This window comes from Heliangelus exortis, chromosome 1, assembly GCF_036169615.1.
Source record: "Heliangelus exortis chromosome 1, bHelExo1.hap1, whole genome shotgun sequence".
NCBI classification, from domain to species: Eukaryota; Metazoa; Chordata; class Aves; order Apodiformes; family Trochilidae; genus Heliangelus; species Heliangelus exortis.
Genome location: NC_092422.1, coordinates 190,005,980 through 190,026,062, shown reverse-complemented (window position 1 = coordinate 190,026,062; position 20,083 = coordinate 190,005,980). Strand labels below are relative to the sequence as shown.

At 40.0% G+C, this 20,083-nt stretch overlaps 1 protein-coding gene across 1 annotated transcript; it reads left to right on the top strand.

Moving 5' to 3' along the window:
- The first annotated feature begins 5,453 nt into the window (after positions 1-5,453).
- On the top strand, positions 5,454-19,018 carry HSPA14 (heat shock protein family A (Hsp70) member 14). The gene is made up of 14 exons (XM_071734075.1): positions 5,454-5,547; positions 5,734-5,814; positions 5,921-6,003; positions 7,001-7,049; positions 7,857-7,950; positions 8,069-8,159; positions 9,342-9,446; positions 10,264-10,425; positions 11,291-11,446; positions 12,665-12,767; positions 14,963-15,178; positions 15,476-15,649; positions 16,631-16,701; positions 18,334-19,018. The coding sequence occupies exons 1-14, from the start codon at positions 5,491-5,493 to the stop codon at positions 18,410-18,412; spliced, it is 1,521 nt and encodes a 506-aa protein (XP_071590176.1). The 5' UTR covers positions 5,454-5,490; the 3' UTR covers positions 18,413-19,018.
- The last annotated feature ends 1,065 nt before the right edge of the window (positions 19,019-20,083 follow it).

The window sequence follows — 20,083 nt, the reverse complement described above, 5'->3', positions numbered from 1 at the left end:
AAAACTTATGTAATGTCCACAAAAATGGTAACTTTTCTTTTAGAGGCAGCTATCAGGACCCGGGTCATTAAAAACAGAACATCACCCAGTAAAAAAATACTGTCTGAAATACCTCTGAAGCTGTCAGTAAGGAAGAACAGTGTCACTGGCTGTTTATCAGCAGTCCTGCTGCCCTCCTCTGCCCCCCTGGCCTCTCCCAGTTTGGGTCTGGGAAGGTGGAAGGGGATTTCAGTGAATCTATTCAGTCATCAGTTGATGAGCTGCCAGCAACTATGTTAATTTTCCTCTGTTGTAAAAGGCTGTTTAGGGCCCCAGCCAATGACCAGGGAAGCTGCTGGAAAGATTCCCACTCATTTCAATGGCTGTCCAAAGACATGCAGACATATATGGGGAAAATTAAATAGAGATCCTCCAAGTTTACTTCATGGGACTGTCTTCTGTTACTCATAATTATCATTATTATTGTCATGGCTGTGTTTGAATTAATGCCCATGAGTGCAGATGGACAGAGATTTTTATCATACAGCAATGCTGTCATTAACGAGGACTTACTCAGAACTGAAAACAAAGGACAATGGTTCCAGATGATGTTCTTTTCCTTTTGCTGAGCATCTATGGTGTCCACAACAAAATATGAATTTCTTTCAAGTGAATTGTAATACCTGGCAAGAAATTCTTTATATACTGCAGCAACAACAACAAAAAAATCTTGAACTGAACAGCAGAAATTGGTAAATCTGCCAAAGGAATTTCAACAAATTAGACAAAGACAGGGATCATTTACACTTAAAAGAAAAAAATGGCTGTTCTGTAGTTTAAAAGAAATAAATCTTTTAGCTTTACAGATAGCAGTGGTTTTGTGGGAAAGGAAATAATTTTGTCAGCACTGCATGGATCCTATTAACACTTTTTAAATAAAAAGAGCTCAGAATCTATCACCACTTTGATCTCAGTTCAATAAAGCTAATCTTAGCATTGGTTTTAACATGAACATTTAATTGTGCTAAATCACCTTCTGCAAAAATCAATTTACTTGACATGATACTGACCAGGACTGGTCAGCAGAGAGAAGGAAGAGCTGTGTTCTAGCTACTCCATCCTATTACAGTCACTTCTAACTAGGTAACTAATTAATGTAGTTATCCTGGAACACCCTAGGGAGGAAGGGAATATGCTACTCTTGGTTGTTTGTTTTTTTTCATACAAGGAACTTGAGAAACAGTAAAATTATATTACTTCCTCAAGGTCACATAGTAAATCTGACAGTGAACAGAGTGAAGACACAGAATGAACTTATTTCAAACTAGCACCTTCACCCCTATGTCAGTTCTTTGCCTAAAATAAAGACAACTGTCATTAATCCACCTGATGTTGGTCATGACCTATTTTGGTAGTCAGCTCTTCTTAAACTGCTGATTTAAACTCTGCTCAGGCTTGTATTGAGCTTGCCCTACAGAAGAGAAACTTCATGCCAATGCCCAGGGAACACAAGATTTTCCACCCAGAGTACAAAAGTGAATTTCAGACAGTGGAGCTTGTCTGGAAAGCCCTGGAATTGCCTCATGGCATCTTTGTAATTTATGTCATAACTTGGGTCTGCATTATTAACTGTAACACTTTATATTTACAGAACATCCACTTCCTTTCTAGTATTAAAACCTTTTCACATTCCTGCAAAGTGAATTTGACATTGTTTAGAAGAGGGAAGAACTGGGACATGGTGAGGAAAATGGCAAAAAAATTTAAAGAAAATTATTTAAAGAATTTTTTATTATTTTCTGGGATGGGTGGAAATAATTTTTATGTATGTTTGAATGTTTCCAGACTTGACAAGAAAGCAATAAAGTTGTTCAGCCAACCAGGACCATCATGGATGTGCCTAGAGATGAGAGTGGCTGATACCATCTGCAGCAACAGTCAAAACAGCAATGAGAATATTACATGCAATTATCCGTGGCAGATGCTTTTTCTTACTCCAAAGAAAATCATAGATATTTGATTTTCATAATAGTCAACAAAGTCTTGTCAAAGGTGTCTGACTTGGGCTAGTTCTGAGTTCTAGCTATGAAGAATGTTTGCTGTGTTTAATTAACCATCAAGACTAACCCACAATTGGCTGAGTGGCAGCAGAGAAGAACTGGACCTGAGTAACTTGAAAGAGATTCATATCTGCAGGAAAATGTTGCTTTCAAACAAACAGGTCCAGCTGGAGTCACTGATAATCCCTCAGGATACTTCAGCACAGGTCAGCAGCTTAGTCAGTGAACACTGATTAATGTCCCAAGCACAGACAAGTTGGAGGCTTGGTTGTTTTGGGCTGTAAGAAAAAACAGTTTTTTCCTAGTTCACGACTCAAGGTTGTGATGTAGAATAAAGGATGGTTTATTTTGCAGGCACTCAAAGCTTTTTCAAGAAAACAGTGAAAGAAACTAATATATTGACTTCCAAGCAAAACCAAATAGACATTTAATATGCTTTATGTCATCTAAAATATAAACAAATCTCTAATAAGCACTCTGGTGTAAGTTTAAAGGAAAAAAAAAAATCTGTCTTCAACTTTACTGCAAACCTACTGAAGTGCCAAACAGACTGAATGTAACAGATGAGTTGTGGAACTGCAATTACACGCTGCATTTATGCCACCTACAGGCATTACCACCACACTTTCAACAGGTTTGCTTGCCAAACTTTTGTTGTACTTCTTTTTTGGGCAGCTATGGGAAGACTCCATAGCAGTCAGCCCTGACCTTTGACCCTTAAAAAAATTCTGGTCAGCTTATTAAAAATTAACACAAGTATTTCATTAATGGATCCTCTACCTGAACTTGCTTTTTCTTGCTTCTTCACTTAGTACTGTGAGTATGAAGCCACAAGGATATGGAAATCAACTTTACCAGGTGCCTATCTCCAAGGGAGACTTTGGACAACAGGTATCCCTGTGCCCAAAATCAGCAATGGAATTGTTAAGGATTTAGGTAATGAGCATGAGTAGCATATTTTTATCTAAAAAAAAAAAAAAAAAAAAAAAAAAAGAAAAAAAAATCTCGTGGATGCTGTTATGTATGCAGGCAATGGGGATGGAAGCTTTCATCATTGTTCACAGACAATCACAGACCAGGGTCTTGCAGCTGCCATCTCTAGCTTCTTTGGAGCTTAATTTCCTGAGAATTAAATCAGAACACACACCAGATAATTACAAGTTCTCTCATCCTTCTTTCCTTACCCCAAGGGACATTTTAGAATATATACTATTTACCAGCCACAAAACAGTCTGTTGTTGAATAGAGATGCTTGCTTCCACTTTAAATAACTCAGCAGATGTTTCTGATTTTTTGCCATGATCTCTGATTTTCCTGCAGTCAGTCAGTCAGTCTGCTATGGGCAATGCTGAGAGATCCCTTTTTGCATTCAGTTCATTTTGCCTGTGAGCTCTTGGTACAGAAGGAATTTGGGTGAGCTCACTTACTGTGCTACCAGCTGGTCTGATGTCTGGTCTGGTATTCAGATGGCTGAGAGATGTGCCACAGTCTGGGAGGAAAAGGGCAGCTCTGATGCTGTGAAGGTTTGTGCCACTGGTTTGCCCACTGGGAACTAATACTAAGAGGTTGCTGAAGATGGAGCATGCTGGTCTTGTTTGATGTAGGTATTTAAGGATGTGCAGGACTCCAGTCAGACTGGTGTTGGATTTCTCTCCTCCTGACTAAGGAAGGATAGCTCTCCTGGAGGTGTGAAAACCTTCTCTTGCATCTTGAATCCAGACTGCTGCTTGGATCAGTGGATACCTTATGAACTCCACCTTTCATGAACAGGAAGCACATTAAGGCTTTCACTTACATACAGAGTTGCCATGGCAAGCAGGGCAGCTTCTTCCACCACTTCTCTTTATAAGTGGGTTTGTTCACCTCATCTCTCAGCTCACTGAAGCTCAGTGCAACTTCAGACTTTCCCAGTAGCTAAGGATGCCAAGCAAAAAGACAGGAAAGGCACAGAGAGGTCTTTTCCCTCCCCAGCAAACCCTGCTGCCTGCCATAAGCCATTGCCAAGGCACTTCTTGCCTGCCTTCACACAGGTTTGCTTACACCTGGGAAGGGCACTAACTGCTTTAGTTATATAAGCAGAATTTTGTGCACAGAGAAACTATTCCTGGGTGGTTTTGTACTAGAAGATTCTGTTCTCATTTACCCTCCTATCTTCAGTGTCTCTTCTCAGATTCCCTCCATTACTTTACAATACCTTTCTCCAGTCCCTTCAGGTTTCTCCTGCTCACCTTCTCTAAATTCTCCCTGCTCTTTTCATCCCTCCATTTAAAGAGGAGGCAGAAAGGAGCTACATTTGGTCATACTTCAAAGGTATTGCTTTCAGTTGTACAAGTTCCACCTTTATGAACACTGCGGCCATTTCCTGAGCATGGACTGCTGGCAGCCTGAGCTCCAGCCTTTGCATAGAGTTCAGCAAGCTTGGTTACTGAAAGGAAGATGGTCCCTTGACTTAGGAAGCCCAGAATCAGTTTTGGAACACAGCTCCAGGTAATTCCTTTCCCCTCTCTGTGGACTTGATTAATTCCTTTAACTCCTCAACATACCACCTACAGAGCAAGGATAAGTGCAATCTTTACTTCAGGATGATGCAGTGAGATGGTACTGCACAGCATTTAGAAATGGAAATTTATGGAAATGAGAAGCAAACAAGCACACAAACCTCTAGAAGTGCTGTTACCTTAACAGTGAGTGCACAAAAATGAGGTGACCCACTCCAGGTTAAGGCACCCAGAGAACCGTGCTGCACCCATTAAAGGGCCACTTAAAATCTGAGATCCCAGCACAGCAGCAGCTCCGGCAAGGATGAAGTGAATTCCGTGTGAAGGATTTTAAATTCCCCTAAGACTGATTAAAATAATTTCCTCCCCCCATAGCCGCCGTGGTAATGCCAACATAAATTTCTCCAATTGAAGTGTAACGTAATGAGACAGTGAGCTTCACCCTCACACATTGGTCATGCCTGGTTGGATTATGCAACATCAGCACCTCAGCTTGTCCGCCTCACTAATAACCACAGCACTCGGATAGAAAAAATATTTACACTTTCTCTCCGTGCTTCATTGCCTGCAATTAAGCCAGCAGAGATGCCGCTGGCATCAAGCAGCACAGGCACGCAATAGCTCCGTTCGCTTTTCTCCATTTTAATCCCTATTTTTTTCCCCAGGGCTGCGTTCCCCGGGGCTGCTGCCTGACCAACTCCCCTCAGCGGCCGTTAACGGCCACGCCGCCCGCCCCTCTGCCCCGTTGCCATGTGCGCTGACGTCACACTCTCCATTTTTCTCATTGGCTCCTCCGCCGATGACCACACTTCCAACAGCGTCTGTTCTGTAGGCGGGCGCGGCGCGGGCTCTGATTGGCGGACAGGGAGCGGAGGGGAGGGGCGGGGCGGGGAGTGGAGGGACGCGCGCGGTGCATTGTGGGGCGGCTGCGGCGCGTAGGGCGGGAGGGGCTGATGGCGGCCATTGGCGTTCACCTGGGCTGCACCTCTGCCTGTGCCGCCGTGTACAAGGTGAGGGGCTGAGGGGTTGAGGGGCCGCTGCCTCCTCCTGCCGGGGTCGAGGCGGCCCGGAGGTGTTGAGGGTCCTCGGCGGGGAGGAGAGGGTGGGACGGGGTCATCCCCGTTCCCTCGGGGCGCTGCCCGGCGGAGCGCTGAGGTGTCGTGAGGGGTGGGTGACGGCGGGGACTCTGTTCGCAGGATGGCCGAGCCGATGTGGTGGCAAACGACGCCGGGGACAGGGTGACTCCAGCGGTCGTCGCTTTCTCGGAAAACGAGGAGGTGAGATTTCCCTTTAGCGGTGGGGTTCGGAGGGGAGGGAGCTCTTGCCTGTTTGTTGCTCACAGGTTCTTTTTGTTGGGTTGTTTTTGTTTTGTTTTTCATTCAGGTTGTTGGCCTGGCTGCAAAGCAAAGTAGAATAAGAAATATTTCAAACACTGTAGTGAAAGTAAAGCAGATCCTTGGGCGAAGGTAAGAGAACAGGTGTGAAAGGGAAGCCACGAAGTTCACCTTTCCCCATTAAATCTGGTCAGTGAGACATTGACTCAGCACTGATGCTGACAGCTTGCAGAGTACTGTGACAGTTACTGGTTTAACCTGGCCTTGATAGGAGGCTATGTCACATCTTAAATATTAATTTTCTTAGGAACTTACTCTACATTTCATTCTAGGTGTAAAGATACGTGTAGTATCTTGTGTCTGAATTTGTTAAAATCAGATTCTCAGATTTAGTAACAAGTTGTCTGTATGCTTTTTGTCTGTACTTAAGTTACTTAACTAAAACGTTTTTTTGTTACTGGGTGTTTTTCAGTGGCTAAAATCCACTGTGACTTTGTTTGCATGAAATCTTGTGTTGCCCCTAATTACCTTAGTAAAACTAATTGACCTGATGCCTGTTGTGACTCTTCAGTTATTGGAGCTGTGCTGATTTGCACTGCAGTTGCAGTGATAGTAAAGCTAACCTAGGCAGTTGGTTTAGGTTAAATGTCAGAGATATGACAAAGCTTTTCAGTGATAACCTGGCTGTATGTTACAGCTCTGCCACTGAAAGGATTTAACAAGATGATGCCTGTTCTGATTTCACAGCACTTTTCAGATGCAAAACTGCCCATAATTTGTGGATTTAGGATAGTCAGCTTCTTGATAGCGTATTATTTCAGTCAATGCAATACAAGGGGCACTGAAGGCTTACAATAATGATTTGGGTTAGCAGGTTAAAACAAGGTGCTGGGTTTTATTTTACTTACTCACTAGCAGATGTTTTCTCTCTGATTAGTTTGGGTAAAGATACCAGCAGTTAGAGCTGTAGGTTTTTCTTGTGCTGTGAAATGTATCCGTAGAGGGGAAACAGGAGGAGTTTTGGTTGAAGTATAGCTTCATGTGTTGTAAATGTTAGAAGGAGCATCAGCAGGATGAATTTGTGCATTTACCATTGATGTATTTTGTTACTTTGAATTTGTCTTGACAGCTCTGGTGACCCACAGGCACAGAAGTATATTGCAGAAAGCAAATGTTCAGTGAGTATGATCTGCAGTTTTCTTGTTTTTCTCAGAATAACTTGTCACTTTACACTGTTCTTCCTGGATTTTTTTTGTGCCATGCCATATTCTGTAGGGACCAGCTCTCATTACATGAGGTCTATTTGCAGCTTTGTAGAATGTTTCCTGTTTTATAAAGTAGAGAACTTAATGGTGTTCTGAGATTTGCTGTCATGCTACAGTCCAGCAGAAAAATTACAAATATCTCTTGGCCTGTCTCAAAAGGGATGATTCTTGGTATGTTTGAGCAAGAGCATTGTGGTGTTTCTTATCACTGAGGTTGCAGCATCTTGTGATAAAAATGTTTAAACACTTGGTATACTCTCAGTATATAATTTGGATAATACTGTCCTTGTTACTAGAAACCTTCTGGTTTCTAGTAACAGGAAGGAAAATTATCCTGGAAATTACATTCCAGAAGGAATGAGGGTTTTTTCTGCTTTCCAACTGTTTGTATTGACATGCTTATATAAATAGTTATTGCTTTTTCTTATGCAGTGTGAGCATAAGAAAAGAAAAAAATGCATCTTGTGTTTTAAATGTTCCTTTTTTACTATGAAAAACTTTTTAAGTCCATACACATGTGATTGTCATGTCTGGATTCATATGATCTTGGGTCATTTTTTGATCTTGGAAGCATTTATACTCTTGTAGTGGAGTACTAATACAGAAAGTATCTATACAGTCCAGTGCTTTTTACTTTGAACAGAAACATAAGTAAATATTATCTTTAGGAAAATGACCAAATTATGTATCTTAACCAAGATATGTTGGCTTTGCTTACAGATAACTGAGAAGAATGGAAAATTTCATTTTGAAATAGATAATAAACTTATTAACCCAGAAGATGTGGCAAAATTGATTTTCAGTAAAATGAAAGGTACGTAATAACCAGAACCATAACACTGTATTTTTTAAGCTGTTTTCATATTTTTTAGATATGGTATATTGCTTTTTTGTGTGTTTAATCAATATGTTCTGCTTATGCTTATAAACAGAAACTGCTCAGTCTGCATTGGGTTCAGATGTAAATGATGTTGTTATCACTGTACCATTTGATTTTGAAGAGAATCAGAAGAATGCCCTTGGGTAAGAGGATTAAGATTTTTCTGTTATTTCACATGCCTGAAGCTGGCAATCAGCTGTGGGAATTCTGATGGACTTTGGCTTGCAGCTGTCATTCAGGACACTTGAGTATTGTTTGAATTGGGAAAATGTGAAAGTAGGAGATAAAAATCCTGACTTAAGAAACTTCTCATGGAATTCACTTTTGTAACCAAAATGAAATCCTGAATCAACTGAATTAAGAGGGAATTTTGGTATCGTGGAGGTTAAAATATCATTTCATGTGTCATTTCAAATGTCATTTCTAGTGGTTCCTCAGTTTCCACTTTGAAATGCAGATAATTTCTCATCCCTCTACTGTAGTGTCCCATCTTTTGATACAGAAATACCAAACCAAATGGCATTGCACTACTTTATTGAGAAGTATTTTGTTAGAGAGCAGATACAGAATACACACCAGTATTCTCCTTGGAAGTTCTGCTTGCAAATGTAATTGTAAAAGTTTTTCCATATGAAAACAAAATTAGACTTAAAGCTGTGCATAGTTGGCAGCATTTATTTCTATTTTCTGGTGTGTAGAAGTCCTTATGTTGAACTGTCCTGAAATACTTTGAAACACTTAAAGTTGGCCATGAGACCTCAGAGGCTGGATATTTGCAGTATTTATAATGAGATTTGCAGTGTTATAAATGAGCATTTAGAATGCTTTGGGTCACTACTTTCAACATAACTTCAGAGGGGAGGAAACAATTTACAGGGCAGTCCCAGGGTTACTGAAGTTCCAGAAAAACATAAAGAAAATGTTAGCAGTGAGGTGTGGTAGCTTGATTTGAAAATAGAAGAATTTTTCCTAGCTTATCTGCTGAAACAAGGTACCAAGGATTTTTAATTCTATACCTGAAGATAAGTAATGAGTTGATTGAGGGTGGGGTTTTTAATCTTGTAATTGATGGGTTTTTTTCCTGTGGTGTGTAGACCTACAGAGCAGTGCTTGCTTTGGCAGTGAGCAGATCCAGCTACCCAAAGAACACAACACAACAACAATTCCTTGATACCTTTCTTTTCCAGTCACTTTCCTTTGTTAATACCCTGCTGTAACCAAGTTCTGAGTTGGTGGCATATATAGTTTAGGTGAAATCATAGCAGTGTGCATGAGTATAGTGAAATCATTCAAGTGAAATGAAATGCTGTTGTGCTTTATCACAGGGAAGCAGCTGCAGCTGCTGGTTTTAATGTTATGAGATTAATTCATGAACCATCTGCAGCTCTCCTGGCTTATGGAATTGGCCAAGATTCACCCACTGGGAAAAGGTAAAATCCTAGTGTTTTACCACTTAAATTTAAGCTGCTTTACTTAAATCCTGAGGAATGATAAATGAGGGAATGCTGTGTTGTCTTCACAGTCAATACAAAACTAATGATTTGACTTTGTCTTTTCTTCTTTCTCTGGATAAAACAAATAACAATCTAGAAGTTGTAAATCCATAGTGTGTTAAATCCCTTTGTTCTGTGGTGGGTTTTCTTTGTTTTGCTTGTTCTTTGTTTTTATTTAGAGTCATCTTTAAAAATTTGTCCCCAGATTCTGTCTTGCTCTTTAATGAGCTGATTGGCTTGAATTAAAATGCATCTCTTCTTAAACAGCTTTTGGCACAGCTTTTTTTAATTGTGGAAGATTAGGTCATTTTATATAGGGGCTAAGAAATAAAGCAGAGTTGGTAGGTGCATGTAGTTTCCCTTATGAACATTCATATAATTTACAAGATTTTCAAAATAGCAAAGACTGCTGTCAGTGCAAACAGATGTCTTTTATTTTCTTCAATGGCATTTTTTTTACCTTTCTCTTATAATTATTGCCTATAGTCTTGAGTGTAGTGTTCAAGTCTCAACTGTGTTGCCAGCATTGGCCATGCTCACTGTATGAAACAGAATAGTTTTGTTCTTTAAGGACCACTGTCAAGTAGTCAGGGGTACTAAGATGCTTTAAATACAAATATCTCAAATTCGCTTGACAAAACTGATTATAACCTGCAATATATTATGCAATGGTCAGCTTTTTAGAAAGTTTGCAAAGAAAACTTAATTTTAGAAGCTTTATTAATACTACTTTCCTTTTTTTTTAATGTAACAGCAATGTGTTGGTTTATAAACTTGGTGGAACATCACTTTCTATCACAGTCATAGAAGTAAACAGTGGAATATATCGTGTGCTTGCCACAAACACAGATGACAGCATTGGTGGAGTTTGTTTCACAGAAGCCCTAGCACAGCACTTAGCTTCTGAATTTCAGAGGTAGGTTTTGAATTCCAAGCATGTTCTGTCAGGACAGGGACTCTGTTATCCTATGTTTCCTTTGGAAAAAAAATCATATTATTTTGTCAGATTTAGCAGAGTGTCTGCATGTGGAATTGCTTAGGTGAAGTTACTAAAGGAGCAGTCAGCTGTTGGGGGCTGGGGAGGAAGGATGGGAAAGACTTGGGTTTGGGTAGTTGTTGCCTGAAGTCAGTGTTGAATTTTAAGGACTCAGCTATGAACTGTTCTATGTTTTGAGTGATGTATGTAATGAAAGGCTGCTTACATCCTTTGCCACAAGCTTTTGGACTGTCAGGGAATTGACCTGTGTGAGATTTGTTTGGTTTTAACTGTTCACATGAAAGACTGTAGCAGGGCTTGGGTCATCAGTCTGTGGCACCTCATCCTGTGAGGAGCAAAAATTGACAAATGCCTTTTCATTAGCTCTAGAGATCTTGAGGTGGTAGTTGCATACTCTCCTTGGACACTGGATGCAATATACTGTCTAATGTTCTATTTCTTCTCCATCTAGTTAAATTTTACTAACTTGCAGACCCTTTTTTGCTTTTCCTTTCAGTCACAGGGTTTGTTCAGATGAGAAGCTGTTCATAAGGCTTAATTCTGTATGATACACACTAATGCTCGAGTTGAGGGTGCTTCTACACAGTGTTCTTTAGTTGAAATTGAAATAGACACTTCTATTCTTCATGAGATTTCAGTAGAGGCATTGGAGATAATACTCAAATGTCTAGAGAAAAAAGTTCAATAGCTTTGGCCTATTTTTCCCTTCAGACAGTTGGAATTATCACTTAGTGCCAGCCTTTCTAAACTGATACATTTTTGTTAATTTATTTTTTTAATCTAGGTCTTGTAAACATGATATCAGAGGGAATCCCAGAGCCATGATGAAGTTAATGAACAGTGCTGATGTTGCAAAGCATTCTTTATCAACCCTGGGAAGTGCAAATTGTTTTGTAGATTCATTGTATGACGGATTGGATTTTGATTGTAATGTGTCCAGGTAAAACAAATCTTGAAACTACTGCTTTTCTATAAAACAATGCTTGAAATGTTTCTAGGCAGTATTTAGGATGTTCAACAAGCTTTGCTTTTTGGTGATGTTAATTTAAGGAATAGAAGTAAGAAAGAAGGCTAATTTGCTTTCTTTTTTTTTTTTGTATTGGTGGTTCTGTTAGGATATCTGTAGTAAGGTGGTAACACTGATAGTGTTTCCCTAATGTTTAGAAAATAAAGTGCAAAAAGGCAAAGGGGGACTCCATCTTTAGAGTATGGTTGTGATGAAATAAAAGACTAACTATTCATGCTGTTTCCTCCCACTTCTTAATGTTTTTGTTGTTTAATTTGCTGTAAAGAATAGAAGGTTTTTGGACTCTTTCATCTAAGTGAGCTCCAGAGTGATAGGAGTCATGGAAGACTTGATGTTGCCTCCTTTTGGCAGCTGGAATAGAAAGATATTTTCTGTCTTTTTGTTCATACTGCTGTGTCCTACTGTGAGTCTTCTCTCTTGGGATGATCTTTTATTGAGATTATCTAATTTTGATTGCTTTGCAAGTCAGCAGCAGCTTTAGAAAAATGAAATATTATCCAATTCTAGAACAGTTTGGTAAAATAAGGCAGAGTATTTGTGCAAGTGTGAGGAGCAGTGCTGTGTCAGTTGTCTGGCATGGTTTTGGATAACAGTGCTAGTCCTGTGGACTAATGTAGCAGAATTTGACTTACATTCATACAGAGCAAGACCTCCTCTTATGGCTTAAAAGAGCCCAAAGCAGACACAAACTTGTTTTTCAATTTGTTTAAGGGACCTATTTCCTGTGTGCAAATCAGGGCACAGGTTTGATTTGTGTCTGAAAAGTCAAGAGGCCCATTGGAGTCTTTTATGTCCCCATTTTAAAGACGATGAAGCAGTTCCAGGGTTTTTGCTTCTTCTTATCACATACGAGTCAACAACAATCCTGTTTTTTTCTCTGGAGAATGCTGAAGAAGAACAAAAGTGCATTCTATGAAGGTACTGATGATGGAGTCAGTAGCACAGATAACTTAACAACAAAAATCACTTCTTTGAGATTAATAAGTGGGAAAGTAGATAACTTCTTTAAAAAATTCCTTAGTACCAGGCATAGCTAGAGAACCAAAGTGTATTCTTAAAATTATTATTCTTCTATTTTAGGTATTTGTTTCCAATGGATGTGATAACACTTCTAATTATTTTTTTTTCTAGGGCCAGGTTTGAACTTATCTGTTCTTCACTTTTTAGTAAATGCGTAGAAGCAATTAAAAAGCTGTTGCAGCAAGTTGGATTTACAGCAGATGATATTAATAAGGTAATCACTTGTCTGTAGCATGCTTTATTTTCCTCACGGGCTGAGATTAGTACATGAAATAAGGTTTATTTGGCTCAGATCCAACAAAGTGTGTGGAATCAAGATTTTCAGAACTGTCTTGGCTTTGTTTTCAGTTACCTGAAGTATGAGGTAGAGCAGAGTCAGTGATGTGCTTTTACCCCTGCATGTTGAGGCAGTAGTAGAGGATTTCTATGCATTTGGTGTGTTGGTGTAACTCCTGGCAGAGCTGAGAAGTGCCTTCTTCCAGTGCAGACTTTCTTCTTCCCTCACTAAGCTTTGGATGGGTTTTGCTGCCTCTTCTAAAGGAAGCCCAAGTTTGACTTTGTTTTTTCTGTGTTGAACAAATCACTTGGTGTCTATTTGTGTTCTATTTGTGTTCTTCCTTGTTAGCTTCAAAGCACTCCAGGAACACATTAGATGCCAAACCAAAGAGGGCTTTAATACCAAAGATCTTGAGTAAAGTAGGAAACATCACTAGTTTAATTCAAATGTCTTTTTTGCTTTGATATAAGTGATTTCATCTCAACCCCTGTGCACTTGTGTGGGGCAAATGGTGCTGCATGTATTGCTGATGGGATCAGCACAGCCTCTGCAGCAGAAGTTAGCTGATGCTTTTAATGATGCTTGATTCTATCTCAGGGTTAGCATTTGCTGTGTCACATCTGAGTTTTGCTGGGAGGATAATGAAGTTCCTAGGCTGTTGTTCTGGTAGCAGTATTTTCCAAGTGGCCTGGTGTGCTGTGGCTTTCAGGCCTTCATGGTGAGGGTTGGGGTGGACAGGGCATTTTAAATATAAAAGAAATGAACTTAAGAGTTGCAAATTAATGTTTTGCATGATGAAAAGGGAGATTTGGCTATTTTTCCAGATCTGGTTGATCTCAACAAAATTACTGTAACAAGAGTAGGGCTTTAAGTTTGTTTTTTTTTCTTGCATAGGGTCAGTAAGTGGGAGTTGGTTGTCAATGTCTTCCCTTAGGATTTGATACCATTTAATGTCCCTATTAGTAACAGAGATGCTGGGGTGGCACATATGCTTGGCAAATTTGCAGACAGTACCCAAATGTGAGAGCTTTCAGTATGGCTGTGGGTCAAGGCTGCTATTCCAAGGGGTCTGCATATAACAGAACAGAGTATTCCAGTTGGATGGGACCTACAGGGATCATCTAGTCCAGTGGAAAAGAACATTGTGAAGAACAACAGAGGCAAATGCAGAGTATGGGATGGAATAACCCTGTGCAGCAGTTGCTAGAAAGCAGCTTTGCAGGAAAAGACATGAGGGTTTAACAGACATAAATTTAAAAGCAGTCAGCAGGATGCCTCTGCAGCAAGGACTGCCAATTGCATGCTGGGCTGTAACAGCAAGGGTGTTGCTGTGGGTGTAAAGATGCATCTGTTTCCCTCTTTGGCACTTGGACAGAGAATCCAGATAAGATCTCATCATTTTGGGGCTTCACAGGAGATGAAAGGTTCTGACTTAACTGGAGCCAGTCCAGTTGGAGGGGTGCCGAGAACACTTGGGGCTGCAGCAAATGATGTACAGAGGGCAAGAGAGTTGGGTTTGCTCATCCATAAGAAGAGAAGGCTCAGGAGAGGGTAGTGCTGCCTCCAGTTATCTAACAAGAAGGCACACAGGAGACAAAATCTGACTTACTCCTTCCTGTAAGTGCCTGATGGAAAGGTGGGCAGCAAGCAGCACAAGTTGCAGCATGGGGGAATTTTAGATGCCAGAAAAAGAACTTGTAGCTTGAGTGTGATCTGACTGAAACAAGGGCCCACACAGAGCCTGTGGGTTCTGTATCTGCTGAAATAAGGTCCTGAGCAGCCTGTTGTAACTGGACCTGTTCTGAGCAGGAGGTTGGCTAAGAGCCTCTGGAGATACTTTCTGCCCTGATGTTGTTTTATGCTGGATTCCTCTGTTTTTAACATGTTACTTCATCCAACTGATGCTTACTGTAAGAAACACTTTTTCAAGATAGCATTTCAAACTTTCAAGCTATTTCTTTGAATTTCTCATAAAAGAAGTAACAGAAGTTAGGCAGAGATGGCTTCAAATTCTGTTTCCACAACTAGAGATAGTAAAACAACCCAGAGCAGTTTGCATTTCTGTACTGCAGGTTATGACCTGTTTTATCTGCCAGAGGAAAGTTTTTAAATAATTAAAGCATGTTTTCCAGGTAGTTCTTTGTGGTGGGTCTGCTCGAATCCCGAAGCTACAGCAACTGATCAAAGACATTTTCCCAACTGTTGAATTACTGAATTCAATTCCTCCAGATGAAGTTATTCCCATTGGTGCAGCCATAGAGGCAGGAATTCTACTAGGGAAAGAAAATCCTTTATTAGAAGAAGAAGCACTTTTTATTGAGTGTTCTGCCAAAGATATTCTTCTTAAGGTAAGGCTAAAATTACTTAACTTAAAAAAATTTGCCTCTGCAGTGAATATAGCACACTCATTATACATGACTGCTGTTAGAATATTGGTTTATTGTTAGTTCTGCAGATTCACACAGTGTTGCTATGCAATAATTGCTGGATTTTTTTATATATTTATATGAATGTCTTCTTTTTATTACATGCTGTGATGGTAAATGTGGCAGATTTCTTTACTTGTGGAGCACTGTTGTAATATTTCCAGCTCACTAAAGTATTTATAGAAAAGCATGAACTTTTTTTTTTTTTTCTTTTCAAAGGGAGTAGACGAGTCAGGGGCTGACAAATTCACAGTGCTGTTTCCATCAGGGACACCATTACCAGCTCGAAGGCAGCACACCCTGCATGCTCCTGGAAGTGCTGCTTCTGTGTGCCTTGAACTGTATGAGTCACTGGGGAAAGGTCCTATGAATGAAGACTGTAAATTTGCACAGGTGAGTTTATACACATTCATAATACACTTTTAATATTAACCACTTGGAAACAAAGTGGATCTGAAAAAAAATTTAAAATTTTGAAACCCACCCCTATTCGGACTTCTTTTTACAAAATCAGAATGACATGCAGTCTCTTTGGAAAGAGTCTTAAGTGTTCCCCTGTAAATGTGTGATGAAGTATTGAAGCATTTTTAAAATAAATTGAAGCTTCCCTTTTGGATTTGTAAATGGCTGGCTGGGTTTGATGTTTGGCACTGTGGTCCTAAGCTCACCTGGCCTGAGAGATCATAGCCAGTAGTATGTAAATCTCCACCATTTTAGCAATGAAACTACTGGTGGTAATGATGTACCTAATGTACAGTTTAACTGTTTGATCTTCCTAGATGGGACAGGATCTTTGTGCTGAATATCACATTTGATTTTTTCATAATCAATGTGAAATTGATCAGTGTGAATATAGTACAATGATATGATTAAATTCTCACCTGATAGAAAACTTGGGAGGCAACCTATTGAGAGAACACAGCTTGCTTGAAACCTTGGCTGCAGTGCACTTAGAGCACCAGGGAGGGGACAGATGTGGCTAAAATAGGTGGAATACTTGAAAAAAATTGTTTTTCAACCTTAGTCCTCACCAAAGATACTTAAGAGGATGGGGAAAAGTTGTCAGGTAATAACAATCACAGAACTGATGGAACCTGCAGAGCCTTTAGTGTCCTCTGTGGAATTTGCATATACAACTGCAGTTTATATCTTGGTGATAGACTCTGAAACAAAACCACTGAAAATCCTAGTAGAAATAGCTAAAAATACATAGATTTGCACTACAGATGAAAGAAGTCCACTAGGGTGTACTTTGATGTTGAATTACTAATATGAGGTGCAGAACAGAATGCATATCTTAGATATTGTGTCACTTCAATTAAACTGCTGTGCAGGGGTTTAGAGAACTTGATTGTAATTTTTTTTTTTTAATAGATTATACTCCAGGATTTAGATAAAAAGGAGAATGGCCTACATGATATACTGACTGTTCTGACTATGAAAAGGTACCCAAAATATTTATTGCTCTGTTTAACTTGCTTTGTCACAGTCCTGAGAAGCAGTCTTTTCTCCCATTACAGAACCTTTAATTTTGTGCTGAGAAATGTTGGCTTTTTGTTGCTTACCAGGCTGTATCCTAGCAGGGGTAAATTCTTTTGGAATGTGAGTTCTATGCAGTAGCTTTTGTGCTTTCATTGTTTGACTTCTAAAGAAATAGAACTTAACACACAAGTTGTATAGAGGATTTTTAGCCCCTTGTTAAGCATTGATCAGTGTAACCATGCTTGAGAGTGGTTAGGATCTCAAGTTTCCAGTGTAACAGGATTAGGGAGTTTTGTTGGCTGCCCAGCCTTAGCAGAATCTGAAGTAGAATCTCTGTTTATTAGTATGGAATCTGTGAAGGACTTCTCACATGCAGCATTGGTGATGAAAACCTGTGGCTCTGTCCTTTGGGAGACAGCAAAGCATTGAGAAACAACACCACAGAAAAACAGGCTTCACAAATGTACTTAAAAACTCCCTGTTTATTGTGGGAAATATCTTATGGCAAGGTGGGGAGTCAGGATGATGTGATGCTGAAGAAATTTCTTAGGTGTTAGTAGGAGCACTCAGGCTAATTTGAAATAATCTACATAGTTTATAAAGATATCAGAAGGTGAAATTCTAAGTAGTCAAAGCATGTTTGTCTTCTGAGGACTGTCCTGCAGTTCATATTGCTTTTGTAAATATTATGAAAGTTGTCCAACTGTTGCTGAAAACCCGAATCCCTACTTGACATTAGAGTTAAAAATAATTCTTTTTTTTAAGTTAACTATCAGGTGAATCAATACTCCATTAATAGACTTCACCTAAAACACATTCTTAGTCATCCAGAGATTTATACTTAGCATCAGTAAGAAAAATATCTTGGGGTTTATTTATGCTACTGTGTAGTGCAGAAAACCTGCATTATTTAAAAGATGGTTTATTAATATTTAGGTGAAAAAGACTGGGAAAAGTCAATAGGATACATCTGTTTCTATCTAAATGTTACCATTTTTTGATTTTTAAAATAAAGGTTTTCCTTGTTAAAGGAGATCCTTGGTATTTCTGCTATTTCTTAAAAGTCAAGTTCTCACGAGAAGTTAAGTTCTCGTTGAGAAGACTTGAGTATCTGCTGGTTGCTGTTACTCAAGATGACTATTTTACATATTAAGTCTTCATATTCTATTTACAAACCTGGACCAGATAAACTTAATTACAATGTTTAAATGTGTTCCACCATCTATAGAGAAGATGCGTTCTTTAATGGAGAGCATGTGTGTATCTAGTATTCAATAAATTAAACTGCATTTCATAAATCAGTTTAATCTGTGTTGCAGCATGTTCTTCCCTGGGTTTTTTTTTTGGTTGGTTGGGGTTTTTTTCTTGGGAGGGGGGAGATTGGGGGTAGGTGGTGGGTTTTTTTGGGTTTTGTGGTTTTTTGTTTTGTTTTGTTGTTTTGGTTTTGTGTGGTGTTTCTGTTTGGTTTTGCTTTTCTTTCTTTCTTTCTTCCTTCCTCTTACATGGAAGACTGTTGTTTATCCTTTCTGGAACCTGCAGCAACTTACAAAGTGCTGTGTTGAGATGGTCCCTGAACATTGTTTTCTCTCATCTAGGGATGGGTCCTTGCATGTTACCTGCACAGATCAAGATACTGGAAAGTGTGAAATCATCACTGTGGAAGTGGCATCGTAGTCTTTCAAAAAGGAACATTTTTCTAAGTTGATTTCTGTCTCTTGGCTTTTTTACCAAAGTGGTGACTCTTTCTGAGATGTCTTTTACAGTCGTCTAAGAATCATTATAAACTCAAGTAAAACATAAATTTGCCACCAGGTCTGGAGTGGAAAGTGTGATGCAAAGTGCTAATAAGGACATCCAGACACTGGGGCACTGAATTATCAGCACTGGATTTAAAAAATGCAAAGGGTAAATCCTTGTGCCTGTGGTTCAGCAGCAAGTGTATTACATGACCTATAGAGATTTCTCCTTGACCTGCTCAGGTTGTGTATGCATCAGCCAGTGTATCTATAGCTTCAGGAGATAAGGATTTGAACCAGTGAGAGAAAGAGAACCTGGGCTGGAGAAAATCCACTCTCTTAACTGTACCAAATTGTACTGAAATCCTGTGTGGTCTTTGCCTTAAACTGTGGAGATGATGCCTATTTGTGCTGTCCTCTTGAGCAGGATTTCTTTTTTTTTTTTCTTGATTTAATATAAGATGGTTTTGTGGTGTCACCTCCAAAATGTGAGTTAAGGGTTATATGTGTTTATTTATGTGCTATTAATAAAAAGACATTTTTTTATGTAGATCTTGGCATTCTCCATTCTGTGTGGTGCTGTTCTACTGTGTATGTAACTTTCTTTTTTTAAATATCTTGTATCAGCTGACATTGTTCATTTTAGGTAAGGAAGTAATGAAAAGATGAGGCAGGCAAGTGAAGTTATAGAACTTGGGTGTCTCAGCCTAATGTGCAATAGTTAAGGGACAACAGTTCAATCCTGAGGAACAGATGTTGTAAAACACTGTGTGGCACAGTAGAGCCTCAAAATCAGAGACAAACAAGAGCAAGGGATGGCTGCCCATCTGGATTTGGAGAGGCCTGTGTTCAATTACCTGTGTTTCTATGGGCTCCCCAAATTGTGTTTGCAGAATATGTTTTGGTATTCTTCCTACCACACATAAACAACAGATACCGAGTGAGAGAAATATTCCTGCAATTCCAACTGTTTTGTGCTGTGTGACATACCAGGGGTTGGACTTAGAATGGCTGAAGTGCTGGGAAAGTTCTGCCTCCCTTATCCCTGGGTATTTCATCTCTGGAATAATAGCTCACCAGTTTGTGTGAAAACTTCTAAAAAGTGGTCTGGGAAAACCCAAGGTGTGGTTCTGTCAGTGCAGTCCCACAGCCCTTACGAAGCTTGAGCACTACGGAGTGGCTCAACACCTTCAAGGGAAATTTCATTGTGTGCAATGAGAGGGGAGGGGGGGGGCTTAGGGGGCTTGGGGATAAGGTGAATGCTGTATTAACAGAAAATACCTGAGCAGTGTGCTGTGATGAGGCAATCTTAAAAAAACTAAAGTCTAAACCCTTCCCTCGGGGCTCACTTTCAGAGCCCGTAGCTACCAAGCAGCAGCCTGCCCTCTGCTTCCCACCAGACCGAAGGGAAACCGCTTGAATCGTCGCCTCACTTTTCACTCTTTTTTTCCCCCCTGGTTCCGATGCTGCCGGGGTCCCGCTCCGGCGGGGCCGCAGGGACCGGGCCCGCAGGTGCTGAGGCGGCCGCGTTGCCGCCCGAACCCTTCGCGCGCCGCGGGGCGGGGATGCCGCTCGCGCTCCGAGGCCGCGCGCAGCTGCTTCCGGCGGA

Coding starts and splice junctions, on each gene's coding strand:
- HSPA14 (XM_071734075.1), top strand. CDS start 5,491: ATGGCGGCCATTGGCGTTCACCTGGGCTGCACCTCTGCCTGTGCCGCC. Junction 5,815..5,920: donor CTTTCTCGGAAAACGAGGAG/GTGAGATTTCCC, acceptor TTTTTCATTCAG/GTTGTTGGCCTGGCTGCAAA. Junction 7,951..8,068: donor GATTTTCAGTAAAATGAAAG/GTACGTAATAAC, acceptor GCTTATAAACAG/AAACTGCTCAGTCTGCATTG.